Source organism: Triticum urartu, chromosome 3, assembly GCF_003073215.2.
Source record: "Triticum urartu cultivar G1812 chromosome 3, Tu2.1, whole genome shotgun sequence".
NCBI classification, from domain to species: domain Eukaryota; kingdom Viridiplantae; phylum Streptophyta; class Magnoliopsida; order Poales; family Poaceae; genus Triticum; species Triticum urartu.
In genome coordinates this window covers 19,855,868-19,874,857 of record NC_053024.1, presented here as the reverse complement: position 1 = coordinate 19,874,857, position 18,990 = coordinate 19,855,868, and the positions used below count along the sequence as shown (strand labels likewise).

At 42.8% G+C, this 18,990-nt stretch overlaps 1 protein-coding gene across 1 annotated transcript; it reads right to left on the bottom strand.

Annotated features, from left to right (window-relative positions):
- Positions 1 to 2,706: 2,706 nt before the first annotated feature.
- On the bottom strand, positions 2,707 to 4,141 carry LOC125547717. The gene is made up of 2 exons (XM_048711518.1): positions 3,671 to 4,141; positions 2,707 to 3,139 (listed from the first exon to the last, which is right to left on the bottom strand). Exons 1-2 carry the CDS (start codon positions 4,046 to 4,048, stop codon positions 3,077 to 3,079), a joined length of 441 nt encoding a protein of 146 aa, XP_048567475.1. The 5' UTR covers positions 4,049 to 4,141; the 3' UTR covers positions 2,707 to 3,076.
- Positions 4,142 to 18,990: the final 14,849 nt, after the last annotated feature.

Below are 18,990 nucleotides of genomic sequence, written 5' to 3'. Positions count from 1 at the left end.
TTTTTATACACATCTAATACTTTTCAAATATGTATTTTAATTTTAAAAATTATCTTTTGATGCCTACTCTGTTCATACATATTGTACATTTTTGGTATACTTATAAACCACTTTTTACACATGATTAACATTCTTCAGTACATGTTTTTGAGAAACAATTGAATACATGTTAAACATTTTTTAAATGATGTTCAAAACATTTTTTCTAGTAATACTGAACACTTTTAAAATATGCGGATATTTTTGCATTGTATAAATACTTTTTAAAAATGTCACAAATATATATTTGAAATGCATGAACATTTTTTAAATGTAACATACATTTTTTTGAACACTACAAAACATTTTTTGTTGAATTACATGAATATTTTCCTATACATTCTATAACATTTAAAGAAAATTAACATACATTTTTTTAAACGTGACACATTTTTTAAATGTCAGGAACAGTTTTTAAAATTCTATCAACATTATTTTAAAATTACACTAACAAATAATTGACACTGTATTAACAGATAGATCTATCTGATGCGGATTTTCCTAGCCCGTTTCCAATATATTGTATGACATATCGTCTTCTGCATTGTACTTGTGCCTTCTTTCGAATATAGCATCACCACAATCAAAGATTCTAACATGTCGTAAACTGTGTGGCTCTTTTCGTTTTTTGAGATTTCAAATTTAAATTAAGGTTTTTTTCATGCATCGTGAAATACTTAATTTGAATTTGAGAACGATGCATGAAGCTAAGGTCAAGGACTTTACACCTACTCATACCATTGTGGAGGTGAAGCAAGGCTTTTATTTAATGAACCACAAGCACCCGCTGCAATCTATGTCAAGGACTTTACACCTTCTTGTTATGTGTGTGTGTGTGTCTGGGGGGGGGGGGGGGGGGTGGTGTTGGATGGGCGGGGGGTGAGCGAGATCTCGCTATTGGGCCTTGGGCCATGGAGGTCGCAATTTCCACCGCTGGTTCACAGGAGCCCGTTCCCAGCGCCGTTGAGATAACTTTTGCGTTGGTATGGCTCTCGTCTAAGCAACGGGTTGTCAAATTCGTGGGAAAACCCGTGGTGTTGGGGATTTGGAGATGGGTCGGATTTGGTCTGGGTTTTGGAGCGGCGTTGGGGATTTGGGAGATCGTATGACTTTAAGCGTTTTTTTTTTTGCAGGGGGACTTGAAGCGTTTTCGGCCTTAAATTGAGATCAGCAAAGGATAAGAAGATCCTGATCGGATGTCTAACAATATATAGAGGATGGATAAACCAAGACATACTATTTTCAAGAGTAATTCAGAGCATGGAATTCAATTTGACAGAAGTTGTTGAGTTGCAGGACAAGAACTACTAAAATCTTTGTCATAGTCACACACACAAAAAAAAAATCTTCAACAGATATTTATGTATATGGTCTGACGATATGAATAGTATGGAAATGGCATAGCCTCTATCATTCATATTCATGTGATCCAAAGAGTCAGGAAGAAAAAAGATCCTAAGAGTTGAGATTCTTACGCATCTTTGAACGTCTCGTACATGGGATGAAAATTATATCTAAAGCGAATAGATCCTAATGTGTATCGTGTAGAAAGAAGAAAACTCTAAATATGCTTGGAACATAGAAATTCCATAGCAGATGGTCCAGTTTTCACCCAAACAAAAACTCCCCTTTACATTTATAAACGGAGATAACCAGCACGAAGTTAAGAAATTACTTACCTCAAGAGCTACAAGCCACGGGCAGAGCGCAGGAGGACTTGATCGCCTGTCCTTGCGGGCAGGCTGACCTTCTAGGCAGAGTATGTCTCCTTAGACCTTGGGGTGGTGTGTGTGTGTGTGTGCACCCCTTTACGTTTAGTTGATGAATGCAAAACAAGCCTTAATATACAGTAGTTTGCTCGCGACAACATGTGAGACGACGAGCTGCTCCAACAACCCGCATATCTGAATGGATTTGACGTGTTGTACAGCCCCCGCCGTTAACCGCACAACTAACGAAGTCTGGGCTTTTGTGCGGGTTGCATCCCGCCAGCTTGGAACTTGTTGTCATCTGAACTTGTTTGAATTAGCTTAGTAGCTGGAGGTAGTAATGTAGCGTTAGGAGTTGTCAGATGTTTGTCAGACTAATGGTTTGTTAATGTGAGTCTATTACCATACCATGTGAGTTGGGTATAATTAACTTAGGGCCTATTTGGTTTCAATAAGTCACCCGACTTATAAGTCAGGTGACTTAAAACTAGTGACTTATAAGTCACGCATGTTTGGTTGTCACCTGACTTATAAGTCACCTGACACACCTTTCCACATCAATCAACATCATGCAGGTGGTGGGACCCACGCAAAAGGGGGTGATTTATAAGTTTTAAGTTGAGGTGACTTATAAGTCAGGTCTATTTGGCAAAATAAGTCATTTTTTTTCACTTTTCGACTTATAAGTTGGTGACTTATTTAGAACCAAACATGCCCTTAGGGATCTGAATAACCATCCATGTGATCGAAAACCATTGTCTCATTGTCTGTACTCACCTTTCACGGGCAGTCCCTCACCTTGTCTCGTTATCTCTAACCTGCCAGACATGCGGTACTCACCGGCAGTCATTGTCTCATTGTCTGTAATCACCTTTCATGCGGCACTTCGTGCATCGTGATGCCTCCCTAATGACTAGCCAATTCGTCTAAGTGAGTTTATTGCGTAAAAGTACCATCCTTGTCAAGGATATAAATGTTGGTTGATCTCGGCTCTGACCGGGTAAAAAGTATCGCTAAGGGTATGGGCCATGAACCAACGTACGTGGTTGTTGACCCCAACAGAACCGCCCTGATCGGGGGCACCTCTAACCAACAGATGGTTTTGGTCCCCTATTGCCAGCATACATATAAAGGGTGGGGCCTGGATACTTATGGAGCGGAGTTCACGTAAATTATATCCAGCTCCTTTATTCCCTCGAACCCTATCGATCTAGGGGTGTGCTGAAGCAGTGGGAAGGCCGTTTCCATCGCCGGCCGCCGCAAGGCTGTGCCGGCGGCTTCCTGCTGCCTCCGGCGAAGCTCCTGGATGAGCTGCTGCCTCTCCACGACTACATCAACACGGCGCCTCTGGTGCTGCTCATCCTCGCCACTGAGATCATGGGGTACTGTGCCTGCATCGAGCACACTTGTAAGATTCACGAACCTCTCTGGTAATCATATCTTAGGTGACCTAATGCTAGGCAAATGATCCTATTACATAATCCTAAAGTTCCTTTTCTAACATTGGTATCATGAGCACATTTTTTAATGCCTAGATTAGATCCCAAATCAAGTTTAATGATGATCTGTTCGAGTTGATAGTCATTATACATCATAATGTTTTATGTATAAGACTACTGCCCTCTGATAAGTTAATGATGTAGGATTGAAGTAAATTGTTTTGGTTAAAGCCATAATTGCTACCGGTTAGTGCTGATTAGATAATGGTCATGTTCTCCCTATTTGGTTAATGTAGTCATGCTTCCGCATTAGGTGTATCTTTAGTTAGCACCTGATTACACCCGCTTTAGCCATTAGAAGGTAAAGGGGGTCAAGAATGTATAATCAAGAGTAATTCCCCAACTTTCAGAAACCCTAGCCATCAAATCCACAATTTTTTTGTAACAAGAATTAAAGAAAGGGGAATGGATCTAGGGGCTCACCATATGACGTCGCATTGACGTCTCCACCCTCAGGGGTCCGCACGGCCTACGCCGTGCGAGGACGCCGGTGCCGCGATGCCGTTGTCCCTTGGGCCACCGTGCGGAATGAATGGATCCGCCCCCCTTTTCTTCCTGCTTATGGATGTGTGCGTCGCACGGCAGTCGTGTCTTGCACGCCGCCGTCACATCGAAAGGGTCGCGCCGCCGCTCGCGTATGTGGCCGTCGCGACCGTCCCCTAAAGCCGCGGTGGCCGGCAAAGTCCCTCCCACCGTACGAATCGGCGGGCGCGCGGACGCAGAGACCTCGTTCGACGGCAAAGCGCGCGGGATCCAGTCCGCTGCACGCTTGGCCGGCGAGCGGAGCTGCCGCGCCGCCATGGTTGGCGAGCTCCCCGGGCGGCCGCTGTTGTCGCCGCTCTCTACGGGAGCGTAAAGATCGGGGGAGGAGGAGACAAATGTGCTAGGGTTCCCACCGGCAGTTGTTTTGTTCCGGCTGGGGATGATCCGGACCGTCGGCTAGATCGAACGGCTTAGATCGGCGCGGATCAGCTGCTGGACCTTTGAGCGGATAACGGGTCTAATCTGACCATGGGCCGAGGCCCAGTTTTTCTAAACCCCGGAGAGTTTTTCGTTTTCTCTGAGAACTTTTCTCCTGGGCTGAATCAATAAAAGTCTGCCGTGGGTTTCATGGGCCAAATTTGATGTCCTATGTATTCTCCTTTTATTCAGTGCTTCTCTGTATTATTTTGATTCTCTAAAGATCTTGCACTGTTTAAAATGAAAATAGATAGAAAATTATGTTTTATGTTTATGGAATTGAAAGGAGCCAACAAGAAATTTTATTTGGTATTTTTGACACATGAAATTTAATGTTGAGTATCATTTTAAATATCAATTGATATTGAAAATTAATGTTGTCAAATTGGTATTTAATCTGAGAATGATGTGGACAATATGTATGATGAAGAATTCATGCTTTTCTAGTTTTCCAGTGCATTTGATTGGGTTCAATTGTTACTATTTCCAAATAAATTGTATGCACTGTTTTGCATCAAAAAATGCCTAAATATAAAGGGGATATAGTGCTATAAGATTAACGTTGATGTCATTTCTTTTATAGCATTTTAATATTGAATTATGGATATTATGAGATGATGTTGTTTTTAGCATGATTATGCGCTACTCTCTAAAGTTTATGGTTTTCTGTTCGGAGATTTTATTTGATCATGAAGTTTATGTTGTGATCATCTCTTATAAGTTGAGACCATCTTAAGGAAATGTTAGTGACTGCGTGGTTTGGATTTTCCGCATCGCACTACGCGGTCTAATGATGGTGATCCATAATGCTAAAGTATTATGTCAGGTGCATTTTATGTCTTTTGGCATGCACTGACAGAAGGTGATGGAGGCTTGGCATGATGATTCACTGAACAAGAATATTTAGAGAATTTTAATGTCATATAATGGTCATAAGTTGTCATTTATTGACTATTAAAAGTTTACCAAATGTTATTATTTGGTGAAAGCATGGTGTAATATCCAAATTTTGTTTGGAGAATGTTTGTGATGTCATTATACAGAGGATGTCAATCTATTGTTTACTCTGTGAAATGAAATGTCATGATGAGAATGTTCAAAATGAATGATACTTTTGTTATCATGTCATCTGGGTATTTAATGATAAACTTGACAAGTTTTATTGATGTTATTGAAATTATGATGTCAAAGTTTAATGCAAGATGGTCAGTGATAAATTATTGAATCCATGTGTTTGATAAAACATTGGGTTGCATCATGTATATATGCTTTATGATAATGTTTGCTATTAATGTAGTGAATGTGTTTATTGGTGATTATGTGATTTTAAGTTTTCCTAGTCACAGTGAACACATGAAGTTTTGATTATGATTTATGGTATATGACATTATTCTAACCAACGTTGAATATTGTCATGTCCCATTCTCGAATGGATAATGTTCTTTTTCGTTTTCAACCCAACGGTGATGCGGATTAGAACACGATTAGCTTGTTTTTGATTTAGATCATTCAAGTTTTATTATGTTGATGTTTAAATAATGATGCTCATAAAGTGAATGCCCTTGTTTCTGTAATGGACCTCAAAATCGAGTTCATTTATCAGAACGGGCTGATCTTCACAAATGGAAGGACAGGACTCTCTTTCGTAAGAGTTTTGACCTTTATCATGCACCCAGAGTTCCTATTGTGAATTCTGTCGAAGAGAGGGGAAAGTATGGCATAGAAACTATGAAATGAGCAAAGTCGAACAGATGTTGATTCCTTATCATGAAGCATACCATCTCCTCTGAGATAAAGAACGCAATTCCCTTCTTTTATATGCGAATGTGTACTTGGCCTCCATCGAGGAACACTTTAGATATAATTTTACCCGTTGAAGACGGGCTTTAAGGGGTTTTGCTATGAGGACAATAAAGAATAAAGCGTTAGAAGACATTTTGTGTATTCATGTGAACCTTTTTGTTCTTCTTAATGCAACATTTTGATGATGGTCTTACCATGTGGTGAGAATATTTATGAATGAATTATTTGTAATAAAAATATGTGCCATGTCACTCTTAAGATGTAAGTGAATAATGAGACCCCGTCGAAATTGTGGTCATGTTTACCACATTTCGAAAGGGGGAACGGAATGTCTCATTGAATATCGAAGATGATGAATGTGTTAATTCTCCGAGTAGGATGGAACCAACGGGAAGTCTTATTTTGGAGAATGAATTATTATAGTGAATGAAAGATCATATGAATGCCTTGACTCTTTTTTTATGAGAATTACGTGTACTTGCTGTTGGGTAACGTAGTAATTTTAAAAAAATTCCTACGCACACGCAAGATCATGGTGATGCATAGCAACGAGAGGGGAGAGTGTGATCTACGTACCCTTGTAGACCGACAGCGGAAGCGTTAGCACAACGCGGTTGATGTAGTCGTACGTCTTCACGGCCCGACCGATAAAGAACCGAAACTACGGCACCTCCGAGTTCTAGCACACATTCAGCTCGATGACGATCCCCGGACTCCGATCCAGCAAAGTGTCGGGGAAGAGTTCCGTCAGCACGACGGCGTGGTGACGATCTTGATGTACTACCGTCGCAGGGCTTCGCCTCAGCACCGCTACAATATTATCAAGGATTATGGTGGAAGTGGGCACCGCACACGGCTAAGAATATGATCACGTGGATCAACTTGTGTGTCTAGGGGTGCCCCCTGCCCCCGTATATAAAGGAGCGGGGGGAGGTGCGTCGGCCAGGAGGAGGGCGCACTAGGAGGAGTCCTACTCCCACCGGGAGTAGGATTCCCCCCCTTTCCTAGTTGGAATAGGATTCGGGAGGGGGAAAGAGGAGAGAGAGAAGGAAGGGGGGCGCCGCCCCCCTCTCCTTGTCCTATTCGGACTAGGGGTGGAGGGGCGCACGGCCCAGCCCTGGTCACCTCTCCTCTCTTCCACTAAAGCCCACTAAGGCCCATATACCTCCCGGGGGGTTCCGGTAACCTCCCGATACTCCGGTAAAATCCCGATTTCACCTGGAACACTTCCGATATCCAAATATAGGCTTCCAATATATCAATCTTTATGTATCGACCATTTCGAGACTCCTCGTCATGTTCGTGATCACATCCGGGACTCTGAACAAACTTCGGTACATCAAAATGCATAAACTCATAATATAACTATCATCAAAAGCTTAAGTGTGCGGACCCTACGGGTTCGAGAACAATGTAGACATGACCGAGACACGTCTCCAGTCAATAACCAATAGCGGAACCTGGATGCTCATATTGGCTCCCACATATTCTACGAAGATCTTTATCGGTCAGACCGCATAACAACATACGTTGTTCCCTTTGTCATCGGTATGTTACTTGCCCGAGATTCGATCGTCGGTATCTCAATACCTAGTTCAATCTCGTTACCGGCAAGTCTCTTTACTCGTTTCGTAATACATCATTTTGCAACTAACTCATTAGTTGTAATGCTTGCAAGGCTTATGTGATGTGCATTACCGAGAGGGCCCAGAGATACCTCTCCGACAATCGGAATGACAAATCCTAATCTCAAAATACGCCAACCCAACATGTACCTTTGGAGACACCTGTATAGCTCCTTTACAATCACCCAGTTATGTTGTGACGTTTGGTAGCACACAAAGTGTTCCTCCGGCAAACGGGAGTTGCATAATCTCATAGTCATAGGAACATGTATAAGTCATGAAGAAAGCAATAGCAACATACTAAACGATCGGGTGCTAAGCTAATGGAATGGGTCATGTCAATCACATCATTCTCCTAATGATGTGATCCCATTAATCAAATGACAACACATGTCTATGGTTAGGAAACATAACCATCTTCGATTAACGAGCTAGTCAAGTAGAGGCATACTAGTGACGTTTGGTTTGTCTATGTATTCACACAAGTATTATGTTTCCGGAAAATACAATTCTAGCATGAATAATAAACATTTATCATGATATAAGGAAATAAAATAATAACATTATTATTGGCCTCTAGGGCATATTTCCTTCAGTCTCCCACTTGCACTAGAGTCAATAATCTAGATTACACAGTAATGATTCTAACACCCATGGAGCTTTGGTGTTGATCATGTTTTGCTCGTGGAAGAGGCTTAGTCAACGGGTCTGCTATATTCAGATCCGTATGTATCTTGCAAATCTCTATGTCCCCCACCTGGACTAGATCCCGGATGGAATTGAAGCGTCTCTTGATGTGCTTGGTTCTCTTGTGAAATCTGGATTCCTTTGCCAAGGCAATTGCACCAGTATTGTCACAAAAGATTTTCATTGGACCCAATGCACTAGGTATGACACCTAGATCGGATATGAACTCCTTCATCCAGACTCCTTCGTTTGCTGCTTCCGAAGCAGCTATGTACTCCGCTTCACATGTAGATCCCGCCACAACGCTTTGTTTAGAACTGCACCAACTGACAGCTCCACCATTTAATGTAAACACGTATCCGGTTTGCGATTTAGAATCGTCCGGATCAGTGTCAAAGCTTGCACCAACGTAACCATTTACGATGAGCTCTTTGTCACCTCCATATATGAGAAACATATCCTTAGTCCTTTTCAGGTATTTCAGGATGTTCTTGACCGCTGTCCAGTGATCCACTCCTGGATTACTTTGGTACCTCCCTGCTAGACTTATAGCAAGACACACATCAGGTCTGGTACACAGCATTGCATACATGATAGAGCCTATGGCTGAAGCATAGGGAACATCTTTCATTTTCTCTCTATCTTCTGCATTGGTCGGGGATTGAGTCTTACTCAATTTCACACCTTGTAACACAGGAAAGAATCCTTTCTTTGCTTGATCCATTTTGAACTTCTTCAAAACTTTGTCAAGGTATGTGCTTTGTGAAAGTCCAATTAAGCGTCTTGATCTATCTCTATAGATCTTAATGCCCAATATGTAAGCAGCTTCACCGAGGTCTTTCATTGAAAAACTCTTATTCAAGTATCCTTTTATGCTATCCAGAAATTCTATATCATTTCCGATTAGCAATATGTCATCTACATATAATATCAGAAATGCTACAGAGCTCCCACTCACTTTCTTGTAAATACAGGCTTCTCCAAAAGTCTGTACAAAACCAAATGCTTCGACCACATTATCAAAGCGTTTATTCCAACTCCGAGAGGCTTGCATCAGTCCATAAATGGATCGTTGGAGCTTGCACACTTTGTTAGCTCCCTTTGGATCGACAAAAAAAACCTTCCGGCTGCATCATATACAAATCTTCTTGCAGAAATCCATTCAGGAATGCAGTTTTGACATCCATTTGCCAAATTTCATAATAATAAAATGCGGCAATTGCTAACATGATTCGGACAGACTTAAGCATCGCTACGGGTGAGAAGGTCTCATCGTAGTCAATCCCTTGAACTTGCCGAAAACCTTTTGCGACAAATCGAGCTTTGTAGACAGTAATATTACCGTCAGCGTCAGTCTTCTTCTTGAAGATCCATTTATTCTCAATTGCTTGCCGATCATTGGGCAAGTCAACCAAAGTCCATACTTTGTTCTCATACATGGATCCCATCTCAGATTTCATGGCTTCAAGCCATTTTGCGGAATCTGGGATCACCATCGCTTCTTCATAGTTCGTAGGTTCATCATGATCTAGTAGCATGACTTCCAGAACAGGATTACCATACCACTCTAGCGCGGATCTTACTCTGGTTGATCTACGAGATTCAGTAGTATCTTGTTCTGAAGTTTCATGATCATTATCATTAGCTTCCTCACTAATTCACAGAAACTGGTTTCTGTGATGTACTACTTTCCAATAAGGGAGCAGGTACAGTTACCTCGTCAAGTTCTACTTTCCTCCCACTCACTTCTTTCGAGAGAAACTCCTTCTCTAGAAAGTTTCCGAATTTAGCAACAAAAGTCTTGCCTTCGGATATGTGATAGAAGGTGTATCCAATAGTTTCCTTTGGATATCCTATGAAGACACATTTCTCCGATTTGGGTTCGAGCTTATCAGGTTGAAGTTTTTTCACATAAGCATCGCAGCCCCAAACTTTCAGAAAAGACAACTTTGGTTTCTTGCCAAACCACAGTTCATATGGCGTCGTCTCAACGGATTTTGATGGTGCCCTATTTAACGTGAATGCGGCCGTCTCTAGAGCATATCCCCAAAACGATAGCGGTAAATCAGTAAGAGACATCATAGATCGCACCATATCTACTAAAGTATGATTACAACGTTCAGACACACCATTACGCTGTGGTGTTCCGGGTGGCGTGAGTTGCGAAACTATTCCACATTGTTTTAAATGTACACCAAACTCATAACTCAAATATTCTCCTCCACGATCAGATCGTAGGAATTTTATTTTCTTGTTACGATGATTTTCAACTTCACTTTGAAATTCTTTGAACTTTTCAAATGTTTCAGACTTATGTTTCATTAAGTAGATATACCCATATCTGCTTAAGTCATCTGTGAAGGTGAGAAAATAACGATATTCGCCACGAGCCTTAACATTCATCGGACCACATACATCTGTATGTATGATTTCCAATAAATCTGTTGCTCTCTCCATAGTACCGGAGAACGGTGTTTTTGTCATCTTACGCATAAGGCATGGTTCGCAAGTACCAAGTGATTCATAATCAAGTGGTTCCAAAAGCCCATCACTATGGAGTTTCTTCATGCGCTTTATACCGATATGACCCAAACGGCAGTGCCACAAATAAGTTGCACTATCATTATCAACTCTGCATCTTTTGGTTTTAACACTATGAATATGTGTGTCACTACTATCGAGATTTAATAAGAATAGACCACTCTTTAAGGGTGCATGCACCATAAAAGATATTACTCATGTAAATAGAACAACCATTATTCTCTGATTTAAATGAATAACCGTCTCGCATCAAACAAGATCCAGATATAATGTCCATGCTTAACGCTGGCACCATATAACAATTATTTAGGTCTAATACTAATCCCGAAGGTAGATGTAGAGGTAGCGTGCCGACCGCGATCACATCGACTTTGGAACCATTTCCCACACGCATCTTCACCTCGTCCTTAGCCAATCTTCGCTTAATCCGTAGTCCCTGTTTCGAGTTGCAAATATTAGCAACAGAACCAGTATCAAATACCCAGGTGCTACTGCGAGCATTAGTAAGATACACATCAATAACATGTATATCACATATACCTTTGTTCACCTTGCCATCCTTCTTATCCGCCAAATACTTGGGGCAGTTCCGCTTCTAGTGACCAGTCTGCTTGCAGTAGAAGCACTCAGTTTCAGGCTTAGGTCCAGGTTTGGGTTTCTTCTCTTGAGTAGCAACTTGCTTGCTGTTCTTTTTGAAGTTCCCCTTCTTCTTCCCTTTGCCCTTTTTCTTGAAACTAGTGGTCTTGTTGACCATCAACACTTGATGCTCCTTCTTGATCTCTACCTCCGCAGCTTTCAGCATTGCGAAGAGCTCGGGAATAGTCTTATTCATCCCTTGCATATTATAGTTCATCACGAAGCTCTTGTAGCTTGGTGGCAGTGATTGGAGAATTCTGTCAATGACGCAATCATCTGGAAGATTTACTCCCAATTTAATCAAGTGATTATTATACCCAGACATTTTGAGTATATGCTCACTGACAGAAATGTTCTCCTCCATCTTGCAGCTATAGAAATTATTGGAGACTTCATATCTCTCAATCCGGGCATTTTCTTGAAATATTAACTTCAACTCCTGGAACATCTCATATGCTCCATGATGTTCAAAACGTCGTTGAAGTCCCGATTCTAAGCCGTAAAGCATGGCACACTGAACTATCGAGTAGTCATCAGCTTTGCTCTGCCAGACGTTCATAACATCTGGTGTTGCTCCAGCAGCAGGCCTGGCACCCAGCGGTGCTTCCAGGACGTAATTCTTCTGTGCAGCAATGAGGATAATCCTCAAGTTACGGACCCAGTCCGTGTAATTGCTACCATCATCTTTCAACTTTGCTTTCTCAAGGAACGCATTAAAATTCAACGGAACAACAGCACGGGCCATCTATCTACAATCAAACATAAAACAGCAAGATACTATCAGGTACTAAGTTTCATGATAAATTTAGGTTCAATTAATCATATTACTTAAAGAACTCCCACTTAGATAGACATCCCTCTAATCCTCTAAGTGATTACGTGATCCAAATCAACTAAACCATGTCCGATCATCACGTGAGATGGAGTAGTTTCATTGGTGAACATCACTATGTTGATCATATCTACTATATGATTCACGCTCGACCTTTCGGTCTCCGTGTTCCGAGGCCATATCTGTATATGCTTGGCTCGTCAAGTATAACCTGAGTATTCCGCGTGTGCAACTGTTCTGCACCCGTTGTATTTGAACGTAGAGCCTATCACACCCGATCATCACGTGGTGTCTCAGCACGAAGAACTTTCGCAATGGTGCATACTCAGGGAGAACACTTCTTGATAATTAGTGAGAGATCATCTTATAATGCTACCGTCAATCAAAGCAAGATAAGATGCATAAAAGATAAACATCACATGCAATCAATATAAGTGATATGATATGGCCATCATCATCTTGTGCTTGTGATCTCCATCTTCGAAGCACCGTCGTGATCACCATCGTCACCGGCGCGACACCTTGATCTCCATCGTAGCATCGTTGTCGTCTCGCCAATATTATGCTTCCACGACTATCGCTACCGTTTAGTGATAAAGTAAAGCATTACAGCGCGATTGCATTGCATACAATAAAGCGACAACCATATGGCTCCTGGCAGTTGCCGATAACTCGGTTACAAAACATGATCACCTCATACAATAAAATTTAGCATCATGTCTTGACCATATCACATCACAACATGCCCTGCAAAAACAAGGTAGACGTCCTCTACTTTGTTGTTGCAAGTTTTACGTGGCTGCTACGGGCTTAAGCAAGAACTAATCTTACCTACGCATCAAAACCACAACAATAGTTTGTCAAGTTGGTGTTGTTTTAACCTTCGCAAAGACCGGGCGTAGCCACACTTGGTTCAACTAAAGTTGGAGAAACTGTCACCCGCTAGCCACCTTTGTGCAAAGCACGTCGGGAGAACCGGTCTCGCGTAAGCATACGCGTAATGTCGGTCCAGGCCGCTTCGTCCAACAATACCGCCGAACCAAAGTATGACATGCTGGTAAGCAGTATGACTTATATCGCCCACAAATCACTTGTGTTCTACTCGTGCATATAACATCAACACATAAAACCTCGGCTCGGATGCCACTGTTGGGTAACGTAGTAATCTCCAAAAATTTCCTACGCACACGCAAGATCATGGTGATGCATAGCAACGAGAGGGGAGAGTGTGATCTACGTACCCTTGTAGACCGACAGCGGAAGCGTTAGCGCAACGCGGTTGATGTAGTCGTACGTATTCACGGCCCGACCGATCAAGCACCGAAACTACGGCACCTCCGAGTTCTAGCACACGTTCAGCTCGATGACAATCCCCGGACTCCGATCTAGCAAAGTGTCGGGGAAGAGTTCCGTCAGCACGACGGCGTGGTGACGATCTTGATGTACTACCGTCGCAGGGCTTCGCCTAAGCACCGCTACAATATTATCGAGGATTATGGTGGAAGGGGGCACCGCACACGGCTAAGAATATGATCACGTGGATCAACTTGTGTGTCTAGGGGTGCCCCCTGCCCTCGTATATAAAGGAGCAGGGGGAGGTGCGGCCGGCCAGGAGGACGGCGCGCCAGGAGGAGTCCTACTCCCACCGGGAGTAGGATTCCCCCCCTTTCCTAGTTGGGGATTCCCCCCTTTCCTAGTTGGAATAGGATTCGGGAGGGGAAGGAGAGAGAGAGAAGGGGGGGCGCCGCCCCCTCTCCTTGTCCTATTCGGACTAGGGGAGGGGCGCGCGGCCCAGCCCTGGCCACCTCTCCTCTCTTCCACTAAGCCCACTAAGGCCCATATACCTCCCGGGGGGTTCCGGTAACCTCCCGGTACTCCGGTAAAATCCCGATTTCACCCGGAACACTTCCGATATCCAAACATAGGCTTCCAATATATCAATCTTTATGTCTCGACCATTTCGAGACTCCTCGTCATGTCCGTGATCACATCCGGGACTCCGAACAACTTCGGTACATCAAAATGCATAAACTCATAATATAATTGTCATCAAAACCTTAAGCGTGCGGACCCTACGGGTTCGAGAACAATGTAGACATGACCGAGACACGTCTCCGGTCAATAACCAATAGCGGAACCTGGATGCTCATATTGGCTCCCACATATTCTACGAAGATCTTTATCGGTCAGACCGCATAACAACATACGTTGTTCCCTTTGTCATCGGTATGTTACTTGCCCGAGATTCGATCGTCGGTATCTCAATACTAGTTCAATCTCATTACCGGCAAGTCTCTTTACTTTCCGTAATACATCATCTGCAACTAACTTATTGTAATGCTTGCAAGGCTTATGTGATGTGCATTACCGAGAGGGCCCAGAGATACCTCTCCGACAATCGGAGTGACAAATCCTAATCTCGAAATACCAACCAACATGTACCTTGAGACACCTGTAGAGCACCTTTATAATCACCCAGTTACGTTGTGACGTTTGGTAGCACACAAAGTGTTCCTCCGGCAAACGGGAGTTGCATAATCTCATAGTCATAAGAACATGTATAAGTCATGAAGAAAGCAATAGCAACATACTAAACGATCGGGTGCTAAGCTAATGGAATGGGTCATGTCAATCACATCATTCTCCTAATGATGTGATCCCATTAATCAAATGACAACACATGTCTATGGTTAGGAAACATAACCATCTTCGATTAACGAGCTAGTCAAGTAGAGGCATACTAGTGACGTTTGGTTTGTCTATGTATAGTGACGTTTGGTTTGTCTATGTAATCACACAAGTATTATGTTTCCGGATAATACAATTCTAGCATGAATAATAAACATTTATCATGATATAAGGAAATAAAATAATAACATTATTATTGCCTCTAGGGCATATTTCCTTCACTTGCTCCCTTATGAGAATTATGAAGCACACATGAATGTTAAAGTGACAAGCTTGCTAATCTAAAGTTGATTATGATGTAACTCGTGGTGATATTTCCGACCAACGTCGTTTATAATCACGTGTCACATTTCACTCAAGTGGAAAGTTTGTCACGTGGCTCATGGTTATATTTCTGACCAACGTCGTTTTATAATCATGTGTCGCAACTCATGAAGTTCTTTTCCATCTTCTGCCCAACGGTGTTGTGGTTTAGAGCTGAGATGATAGCCATCAAGATTATGGATTTATCTTGGAGCGTATGAACATGAATCTGAAGGATAACTCCATTAGATCTTTGTTCGTATGCATTAGGCAAGTTGAGAAGAAATTCCTAATGCAACACTTAGTGTTGAAGGTTACAACTTCCCTGTGATTGGTAATGTGTGTGAATGATCATCTTAGCGCCTTGTTGCCATATAAGATGAAAATTATGAGCTGTAATGATGTAACCCGGTAGAGTTTTTCTCAGTGCATTGTTGCGACGCTTGTGTTATTATTTATAACATGCTTTTGTGTTGGTTTAGTTAAAAAAATGTATGACTCAACCGTAAGGTTTCGTTATGAAGATAAAGTTGACATAAGACATGTTGTTCAAAGAAACACAATTATGAGATAATATAAGCGTTGGGACACTCATACCATAAGTCAAGGGGGAGTAAGCTCACTACCTTGTGAAGATGGAATATTTTTGGCGAGCCAAGAAATTTCTATCTTCTATTTATGAGTATGAGTTTTGGTGATGCCTCATATCTTGCTTGTATTGAGTTTCATCAAGATATTGGTCCAAAAGGAGTATAAGTATTATTATGACGACATACATGAGTAGAGTATGAAAGAAAAAAAATGATTATGTACTAGTACTCTACCTCACCTGCTATTAAAGTTAAGGGCGATAAAAGTGGACATCTTAGTGTCCAAGGAACCATTATGAACTGATCAGATAATGTTGGTTTCTTATGCTTCAGTTGTCAGAAGCAATATTAAGTATTCAAGTACGAATGTGCCCTATTTATTATCGGGATAGTTGGCAAAAAAAATACAAGTTCAGAAATAGACCACTGGAAAAGCCGCCAAAAGTCTTGCACATATGCAAGGCAATAAAGTTTACATGCTCACTAATAAGAAGTTTGATAACCTCGATATCCTGGGTTATTCAGACATTGATTCTACGAGATGTGTGGATATTAAAGTTTCCACGCTATGTTACATCCTCACTCTCGCACATGGAGCTTTATCGTGGAAAAGCTCCATAATGACACTGATGGCATTAGAAATAATGCACTTAATTATGTGGCATGTTAAGAGGCTACTGATCAGGTTGTATGTCAAGAAATTTTATTCCCGAAATTATGGTGGTAGACAACTTTTTTAACCACCTACTGCACTATGAACACGCAGTTTTCTATACGAGTAACAACAAGTTAAATGGTATTGCCAAAACCATTAACAATATGTTTAGTGTTGTGAAAGATAGAATCCAGGATCAAGCTATGGAAGTTGAGCGTATGAGTACAATTAAATGTTTTACGGATCCGTTTATTGAAGGCTTACCACCCAATTGTATGATTATGTTGCTAGCATGGGTTGTTGTAAAGCCTTTTGATCCTGGAAGCAAGGACCTTCTAAATAAACCACTCCCTTTAAGAAATATGTTTTCCATTTTGAAGTAGGCTGATGTATTATAAGTATTGAGGTTCAATACCATTTCATTCGCTGTTGTAACACCTTACTTTTATATATTATTCCTATGGAGAATGGGCGAATGAAGTTGAGCCTAACGATAAGGGGGAGAATGTTGGTTGATCTCGGCTCTGACCGGGTAAAAAGTATCGCTAAGGGTATGGGCCACGAACCAACGTACGTGGTTGTTGACCCCAACAGAACCGCCCTGATCGGGGGCACCTCTAACCAACAGATGGTTTTGGTCCCCTATTGCCAGCATACATATAAAGGGTGGGGCTTGGATACTTATGGAGCGGAGTTCACGTAAATTATATCCAGCTCCTTTATTCCCTCGAACCCTATCGATCTAGGGGTGTGCTGAAGCAATGGGAAGGCCGTTTCTATCGCCGGCCGCCGCAAGGCTGTGCCGGCGGCTTCCTGCTGCCTCCGGCGAAGCTCCTGGATGAGCTGTTGCCTCTCCACGACTACGTCAACACGGCGCCTCTGGTGCTGCTCATCCTCGCCACTGAGATCATGGGGTACTGTGCCTGTATCGAGCACACTTGTAAGATTCACGAACCTCTCTGTTAATCATATCTTAGGTGACCTAATGCTAGGCAAATGATCCTATTACATAATCCTAAAGTTCCTTTTCTAACAATAAATTCTGGTTAAGATAAACTGAAGGGGTAGCAAAGACCAATGTTTTTGTCCTTATTATGATAAGATGTTAAGCTTGACATCAAGTCTTACCTGCCTGACATCATCTCTAGCTTACTCGGCCTGCTAGGTCGTCGATCCATGACAAGTTTCCGTAAAGAATGAGAGCTGAATACACCCAACCTTTTTAATCCATCCATGATTGGATCTGATAATTGGCACCCAGATGGAGTCGATGGCAACAGGACAGCTGACAGTCCGTCAAATGGCATCTCTAGCATCCTGTCATTTGTTTGAGAAATAAAATCGTATTCAAGTCCAGCTACACGTGAAGCCGGAGGTGATTCGTCGTTTCCTTTGACGTCCTTGGCGACGGGACTGTATGATGCGATCTGGACTCACTCGCGCCACTGGACGTTTTTTCGTTGCGCGCATGAGGCCCGAACAGTGCCGGACGGAAAGAATATGTGTTGTTTGTTTTCTTGTGTTTACTGTTTAGCCTGCATAGCATGAACTTAAAGTATCTTGAAGCCAGACTCATTGGGAACGGCTAAATCGACAGTTTTTTTACATCAAGGCATGCCAAATGCACGTGGGCGGCGGCAGCTGCACGCGAGGAGCCACGCTCGAGGCGTCGCGTTGTTTTTCGATGTGCCGGTAATAATTACCCTCACCTTCCCTCACCGCTCTCTCCACCCTCCCACTCTAACACTGGCAGTGGCGATCAATGGATCGGGCAACAGCAAGGCGACCACCGGCCTCCACCACCGGCAATAGCACTAAGCCCTATTTTCACCTCCTCGCTTAAGATCCGCATTTAGATTCGGTCCGCGTTCTAGGGGAATGGGGTATCGGGAGAAATAGTCATATGATTGATCAGAACTTTTTCATGAGTACTAAGTAGCGATGCATTTTAGGGTTCTGATCAGGATTGAGTACAAGGGAAAAGGGGATTCGGGGTTAGTCTTACACAGTAGCGGTAAATCCTAGCCGCGGCGACCCTGGAGGCGCTTGGAGCGGGGGGGGGGGGGGGGGGGGGGGGGGGGGGGGGGGGGGGGGGGGGGGGGGGGGGGGGGGGCTTGGCCTTGTAGTTGTCCTTCGGCTTGACCGTTGCATGCACCATCTCATCATCCTCGCAATCGTCCAGATCGATTGGCATACTACAGTGGCTTGGCTCCGGCGCCCTGACCGCCACCTCAACCATTTCTTCTTCCTCCTACGGCTCTAGAGCTATGACCTCCGGTGCCACCAACATCTTAATCCAGAACATTGTCGCACGCTGGTCTTGAGGAGACCTATACCCCCGTACTTGGCCCATCTTGCCCTCTGACCAGCATCACCTGAATCTGATTCATGACCCATGGCAGGATGTCCACTGACACAACGCT

Bases quoted from the DNA above. Each gene is read 5' to 3' on its own strand.
- LOC125547717 (XM_048711518.1), bottom strand. From the start codon at position 4,048: ATGGCGGCGCGGCAGCTCCGCTCGCCGGCCAAGCGTGCAGCGGACTGG. The intron at 3,140-3,670 runs GTGAGCCCCTAG...TGCTCGATGCAG, and splicing joins CGTCAATGCGACGTCATATG to GCACAGTACCCCATGATCTC.